Source organism: Propithecus coquereli, unplaced genomic scaffold, assembly GCF_000956105.1.
Source record: "Propithecus coquereli isolate 6110/MARCELLA unplaced genomic scaffold, Pcoq_1.0 Scaffold289, whole genome shotgun sequence".
In the NCBI taxonomy this organism is placed as follows: Eukaryota; Metazoa; Chordata; class Mammalia; order Primates; family Indriidae; genus Propithecus; species Propithecus coquereli.
In genome coordinates this window covers 453,558-461,205 of record NW_012148496.1, presented here as the reverse complement: position 1 = coordinate 461,205, position 7,648 = coordinate 453,558, and the positions used below count along the sequence as shown (strand labels likewise).

The 7,648-nt window shown below is 49.8% G+C and overlaps 2 protein-coding genes across 3 annotated transcripts in view; both read right to left on the bottom strand.

Moving 5' to 3' along the window:
* MYBPHL (myosin binding protein H-like) overlaps positions 1-7,648 on the bottom strand; it is a 30,435-nt gene that overhangs the window by 8,664 nt on the left and 14,123 nt on the right. The window lies entirely within an intron of this gene.
* PSRC1 (proline/serine-rich coiled-coil 1) lies at positions 580-4,112 on the bottom strand. Its single transcript, XM_012648525.1, is given in 9 exon segments — positions 580-1,182; positions 1,378-1,471; positions 1,768-1,789; positions 1,791-2,035; positions 2,125-2,239; positions 2,595-3,039; positions 3,488-3,545; positions 3,633-3,684; positions 3,999-4,112. Coding segments are annotated over 8 exon segments (1,002 nt in total). The 5' UTR covers positions 3,652-3,684; positions 3,999-4,112; the 3' UTR covers positions 580-1,178.

Sequence of the window (7,648 nt, the reverse complement as noted above, 5' to 3'; positions counted from 1 at the left end):
TCTAAATAAATGAATGAAATGCTTTGCTACATACAGGTCACAACACCAGGGCACTGCAGGAGTTTATAAATCCTGGTGCCAGCCCTTGAGTCTAGTAGGGGAGAGAAGAGAACAAACAACTCTAATGATGTAAGGTAGAGTGTGACGAGGTATTCCAGCATCTTCTGGATGAAGCAATGAGGAAAGTTGACCACCACCAAAGGGCTTCCTCATCCCATAACAGACAAAAAGCTGGTGAGTTCCTAGGAGGCTCCATTCTCTTGCCAGAAAAGAAAATTCAAGTTTAGGATATAAATAATTTACCTAGATCCCGGCTTAACAGCCTCACACACTGTGAACTAAGGTATACTTAACTTTGATCTGGACCTCCTAATAACATGTGAATCCTGGGAAAGGCAGCCTGTCCTCATCTACTGCCAACAAGGCGGGTAGTCACAGCCCGCTGAGCTGGAATCTCAAAGTCCCAGGGACTATTCAGACCCCTGCCTGGGAGGCCCTTCCTGGCTCCCTCACGGAATCACACAGAGATTTACTCCAAATTTGTTAGAAATTGGAGCAGGATCTATTAATACTTTCAGATATACAGAGAATATAAAAATACATTCACTTTATTTTAGAAAAAGGAAGACTGATGGAGTAAGCTTATCACAGACTAGCCTGTTAGGGGTCACAGAATTCACAGGAAACAAGTTCTGGAGACCAAATGCCTGCTTCAGCCTGTCCAAACAGGCCTGAGTCCAGTGTCGAGGATGATTCAGGAAGAGGGCTCCTCAGAGAGCAGGGAGGTTAGCCACAGAGGCCATTCACATGTAAATGTCCAGTGAACCAATGCCTGGGAAGAAGATCAAACTCTCTGGGGCTGGCCACAGAAGTAGGGGTGGATGAGGACAAGCCACTTGCCTGCATTTCTCATTTTCTGTTGGCTGATTTCCCTGCTGGAAGGTGACCTCTTTTTCCCTAATCTTCTTTCAACACAGAGAGTTTAAGTCTTCTCCAGCTCAATCCTAATCCACCCCAACTCCCAGGGTCTCTACTCCTGGGGGACCAGCGCTGGCAACATCTCTTCCTCCTGTCCTCGGGCCAGAATCTGCTGGAGGCAGGGCCTGCTGGGTGGAGGCGAGTCCAGGCAGTGACTGTAGTGGTTTGCTACTGAATTCTTGCTTGCTGTCCTCATCTCTTTACCTAAAGAGACAGAAGGAGGAACTACTTTAAATTGCTCTTTTCCTTAAGCCCATTTCTTACCCAGCTGAATTCAAGCTCTTCATGGTGGGAAGAAATGGGACCCTACTCCCCTCTTCATCCCCATCTTTCCATACAGAATTCAGGGCTGATGTGCATAATAGCTTGGAAGCCCAGATGGCGGGGGACCAGTCTTACCTGGTAGGTCCTGGGACTGCAACCTTCCTGGGGGGCTGTAGACTGCCGCGAGTGGCACCCATGACAGGAAGATTCAGTCGCTGGGAAACAGGAACTTAATGGGGGTTAACAAAAGAAATGAGTTAGCAGAAAGCTCTACTGACCCTCTCAAAAAGAAATACTGGGTGAAGGCACAGTGAGTTTGGGATTAGTTTAGGTAATTTCCAACTACCATGAGGTACTTGGAAACCAAGGCTCAGACTCTGCTCAGCCCCACACTCTCTCCCTAACTCAGTTGCCCATCTTCAACAGAACTGTAACGAAGATGGCAAAAGTGGTCGCTGTTGCCAGCTTTGGGAGAGCGAGGTCAGGCTAGGACAAGGGCAGGTATTCTTCCTCCTGTCTTCTTACCCTTATGTCCACTTTTCCTCACCTCTCTGCCCTGCAGCGCTTGGTCTTGGAAGCCCTTTCCGAGTTGACAGAGAGTCTGGAGGTAGGGCACCTTTGCTGGGTGGTACACTCCGGCTGGTAAGTGGCATTCGGCCAGCAGGCCTGGGGATGGCTGAGGGAGGTAGTTGACTGGAAGATTTAGCAGTTGCTCCCTTTGGCCGGGGCAGACGTTGAGAGCTGCTGGTAGAAGGCTGCGGGGCCAGGACCGGTCTGACAGGAGTAGGTGGGCCTGGTGAAGAGAAGTGGAGGAATTTCAGGGTCAGTCCCACCCCCTCCCTACTCCCACTCCCTGCAGCTTGGATTCCCAGGTCTTCTCACTTGCTGCTGCTCTCCCACTGGGCCCAGCTTTCTTCCAGATTGGAGGAGTTGATCGGGCAAGAGGAGAAGATGCTGGGCTTTTGGATGCAGGGAACAGATTGCAAGTGGGTGACTCCTGAAACACAAGCAGAGAGAAAAAAAGGACTAGAGTGGAAAAAGTTATCTGTTCTGTGGCTTAAGGAGTTAAAGGATAGAGGTGGAGAGTTGTCTAGATTCCAGTAATGAAGGGCAGAAGTTAGCAGCCAACATCATCATCACATCACCACCACCAATACCATTATTGAGCGCTTATTATAGACATTATAGAGTTTGTACACAGGCACCATGGTAAGTGCTTGCTTATGGTTCTCATTTAACTCCAGCAATTCTGGAGGCAGAATTACTATCCTCATTTTACCAATGTAGAAACCAGTCTCTGCCTGTATCACTGTGTCTGGGGGCACACATCCAACTCAACCCTCTAAACTTACCCTCTTCATGCTGGAGGGCCTTTTTCCAGGCGTTGTCCGAAGAGCCCTGACAGACCCCTTCCTATCGCTGCTCCGGAGTCGAGGTGTCAGGCTACTTGGGGAGGGGTTGCTCCAAGCCAAAGAGTTCACAGTGGGCAGCAGATCTCGGACAGGGCTGTCCTTTAGTACAAAGGTTTCCCGCCGAGGGCTGGGCTTCACTTGGCGGCGAGGTGCTGGGTCCTCCCCTGCGCTCTCCCGCTCCTGCAGGGCACACTGCTCCAGCTGGGCAGCCAGCCGGTTGGCCTCATCGAGGATCTCCTCCAGCTTCTCTGGGCTGAGGGGGCCTAAGCTGAGCCTCATACCCTGGGGGGCAGGGGCCACTGCATTCGGGTCACTTCGGTGGGAGAGGCCCCGTCGGAGTGGTTTCTCTGGAGTCACCGACACTGCTATGTCTTCCTCCTCACGACTGAGACAGAAAACAAACCAGGCACCATGCCCATACAAAAGAGAACAGAAGAGTATGCAGGGGAGACTGGCAAAACCCCCACAACAGAGCCAGGGACCTGATGACCATGCTGGCTGTGAAATCTGGCTTCTGGGTAAAGAGATACGTGGTCCTATGAGGCCTGACAGGCGATCAGCATTTACTGACATCACAAATGATGCCAGGATGGAGACGCAGCAAATCCACTTACCCTTCTTCTTAACACCCAGAAATCTAACTCCAGCTTCTCCCTTCTTTACCTCCACAATAGTGTCATAGAGGTCCGAGTCAACCAGATACCCAGCAGCCAGAGTGCACCAAACCTTGCTAATTACCAACCCAGGCCCCGGAGGCCAATAATTCCGTAGTAAGGGGTCAGAGACAGAAAGGCGTTGTTGGCAGAAAATAAGTGGGATAAAGAGGCTGGTACCTGTCAGATGGTGACAGCCCTCCAAAGTCCAAGGTCTCATCCACAATAAACTTTACATCTGAAGGGGAAGAATGACTGTCAGTCACGGGTCCCTGATGCAGCTCTCAATGGCTGGGCCTCATTTTTCCCTCCAGAGGTTCCTCACCTTCCTCCAAATCCTCCATGTCCAGCCAGTAGGAACAAGAATCAGCTTAGACCTATGGAGAGAAACCATACCTTTCCTCAGGTGTCCATCCTGCCCAAGGCTCCCAGCTAGACTCAGGGTGCAAGGCAGGGGCAGGGGTCATGCTGAAGGCAGAGCAAGCGCTATTGCACCTGCCCCAATGACTGGCCCCGTTATCTCCGGGAAAGGCGCTGAGACCTCCCCTCCCCCCATTGCCCTCCTGCCCCGCTCCCCGGACTCTCCTCAGTGGGGGGCGGTCTGCTGGCTCCATCTTCCTCCCCGCCACTATCCTCAGGGTTCTTCCTCGCCCCAAGCCATCTTTCCACTCCCCCGGCACCACACTCACACCACACCTCTAGCCCACCCTCAGTTTCCACTTCCCGAGCCGCCTTATCTTCCACAGAAAAGGTTTTCCTCCCACAACCTAGTCCCGGGAATCAGCCCTCAGGGGGCGGGGCTCCTTTCGAATCTCTCAGGCCCCACCCACTCCTGCCTCATAAACACAGTGATTGGCGGACCTTCAGGGGGCGGGGCTGCGGCGGGCAGCTGGCCGGAAGTCTGTCGGTGGGGGCCAGGGGTGGGAGGGAGAACGGTTCCCAGAAAGACTTCATCCGGGACTGCTGATGCGGGGCGGCGAGTACGGCCGCGCACGCGCGCCTGAGCGCGTGCCCGCGAAACCCTCTTTAGCTCCCCGGTGGGGTGCAGAGTGGCGCTGGGTCCTGGAGGTGCAGGGCCTCGTGGCGGCGCGAGAGGGGACGGCCCAATGAGTGTGGGGTTCGCGCCCCGCCCCGCCGAGGTGGGGTTTGAGGGCCGGGTTCCTCCGCCCGCCCCGGCCGCCCTGCAGAGTGACTGTTCTGCCTGACGCGGCTGTCGCCCTAAAGCTGTCGTTCTGCCGGAGGAAAATTCGTTTCCGTGGGCGCGCTCAATATGCAAGCGCCGCCTTGGTCGGGTTTCTTCGGTTGTGATGTTTTTTCCAAGTTAAGGAAGCAGCTAAACATGTATACTTTAGATAAATTGAGAATCTCTAAGAAGTACATCTTCCCTCGCCTTTTTAAGCAAGAACATTCGGAACGTGAGGCAGCCAAGGTGTAAAGAAAACAGCGGGCAAGAAAATCGAGGAAAACTTGGGTTCAAATTCAACCGTAACTCCTCCGTTTAGAAGTTGGGCAGCCTGGAGTATATTTGCCCTCTTTGGGTCTGTTCGCTTATTTGTGAAAGGAGGCTCGTGGTCCTCACAGTTCTAGGCTTAGAAAGGTGATTATGAACAAGTTTTATACTGTGTGCCCGCGGGGGCTTTAGAGAGGGTGTTTTAGTTCAGCTACCTCTGAACTGAAAGCTGTGTTTGTAAAATGCGTAAACCTACTTATTAGGGATATTCTCTGCTTCTAATGTTGCGTGTGAGGAGGCTGGGCCACCAGTTAACTGAGCTTCCTAGAAAGCTAAAAATTTCTAGTGAAAAGGCTGAGGAGCTTTCCTGTAAACAAAGAGCCTGAGCTTTAGTCCCCAGAGTTCATTCCCATTATTTTGGCCATTTATAGGCTTGTTTACTTCCTAGCTTTGGCTGTGAGGTTGAAGTGGTTAGGTCTGCAGGAGTGAGATATTATGTAATAAATGCCACGGAAGCAGAGGAGCCTTGGAATTCAGAAGGGTGATAAGAGACAGGGTGGGAAGGCCCAGAACTTGCAAGTTTATGTGAGGAAGAGGAGAGGATTGCCTCTGTCTGCTGGTGAAGATGGAATTTTAGTTGCTTGCAGGGCCTAGGGAGGGTGGGAAAGCAGAGCCAACAGCTTCCCTCTGTCCAGGCAAGTAGTGGGCAAGGGAGAGCAGAGGGGAAGGAGCTGTTGGTTAACTGCACCCTTTCTTCCCCTAGCAGCCTGATTAGGGGAACTCTGCACTTCTTCACCTATCCTTAGGTGAGTGGGGGAGTAAGTTCTAGCAAATTGGAAGTTAGTGTCTCCTAAGGAAACTCATCTCCAATTTTCTGTCACCAAAGTATGATTCTGAAAGCTGTTGCGGTACCAGAAAGAAAGAAAAAAGCAACGGAACGACTTTCACCTCCATCAGAATGAAAGCAAACCATAAATATTCTTCACCCAGCATAAAGCCCCTAATCTGGGAAATATTTGATATTTGTTTTCCTCACATTAACCCCAAAATCATGTGTATGAACAGGTGTTTAAGATCTTGGATATCTCTTGTAAAACTGGTCAAGAAAACAAAGACTGTAGATAAATAATGAATTAACAAATTAATGAAGAAATTACACCCTCTCCTAGGCACAAAGTAGGCCTGAGCTCAGAAGTATTCCGTAAGTGTCAAACGCCTAAATGAGAAAGTTAGGGAATCCAGTTCAGTTCTCCTTAAATGCAGGAGGATTAACTGTGACTGGAGGTCTTTGTCGGTGTGAGATTTTATTCCTTGACCAGGAAGTTTGAGAATATGTGAACTTTAAAGGATGGCCCTTGAATAATTCAGCAAATGGCAGAGGCATGGGACTGTGGGCTGAGACCTGAGGTCTGTCTGATCCTTAGAGCATCATAACTGGTGGTGTCACCCCTTCCTGACCTAAGTCCTGCTTCAGCTGGAGGGAGGCCTCCTCCCCCTTGTGTGCATGGCTGGCTGGCACTGGACTCTGATTCCTCCCCTCACATTCTTAAGCAGGGGTTCCATAAGTGGGCCAGGCCCTGCATATGATTTGCATGAGTATTTTCTTGATTTCCAAAAAGATAGTACATAACTATGTGCAGAAAGAGTTAATTTATGGCATACAGTGGATGCCTTGTGGCATGGAGCCCTGATTCTCGTGGAATTCCATCTGAGAAGGGAGGGAATAGATACTTTGCCTCAACTGAAAATAGACCTTTGGTCTGAACAGAAGAACCCTTCACACTCTTCTCAGCCATATCACATCCCTTTCCTCCTTAAAACCTTGCCTTATATTTATCACCTCCTGGAAATATTTTCTTTCTTAAACTCATGATTCGAACCCAGACCCACTATGGTGAGGGTCACTAGGTGAAAGAGACGAGAAGAAATAGGAAAGGTTTGGAATCAAACAAATCTGTTCAAATCCTAGCTCTGCTGTTTACCAGCTGCGTGACTTAGGACAACTGATGAGCTTCAACTTCTTCATTTGTAACATGAAGATTAAAAGAGATAAAGCACTTAGTTCCTGATGCACAGAAAGCTGTTTCAGTTATCTATTTTTATGCAACAAACCACTTCAAAATTTAGTGGCTTGAAACAACAGCAACCATTTATTTGCTAATGTTTTGCAATTTGGGCGGGGCTCTGCAGGAATGACTGTCTCTGCTCCACAAGGTGATGATTGGGCTTGACTAGAGCTGAAGGGTCTAAGGTGGCCACAGGTGTCTAGGGCCATGGTGCTAGCTATCAGCTGGTTGTTCTGCACGTGGCCTCTCATAATTCAGTAAGCTAGCCTGAGATTCCTTACATGGGAGTTGATTTACAAGGGCAAAAGCAGAAACTACTAGACTTCTTAAGGCCTAGGCCCAGAACTGGCACAGCATCAATACCATCCCAGCCCTTAGGCTTAGGGCTCTGTCTTTAATTAGCTAAATGCATATTTATGTGTCCTGCTGTTTGCCTCTTTGTGATGGATTTGCATCCTCTTATCCAGCTTATGCTGGAAAGCCCATAGAGGAAGAAAGCAAGTCATCTTCAGCATCTCTTTCTAGCACCTAGTACTGCATAGAGTTGAATTCAGTTCTATTATAGATTGTCTAGGGAAAACAACAGTGTTAGAAACCTCTGTGGATGAGAATGCAGATATGGGAAGAGAAAGAGGAGTCTTAGTTTCCTGAGAGTTTGTACAGTCTAGGTAAAGGATTCCAGCTTTCTAAATATTTCATAGAAAGGCTCAAACTAGCTGGGCACGGTAGCTCACGCCTGTAATCCTAGCACTCTGGGAGGCCAAGGCAGGAGGATTGCTTGAGCTCAGGAGTTCGAGACCAGCCTGAGCAAGAGTGAGACCTCGT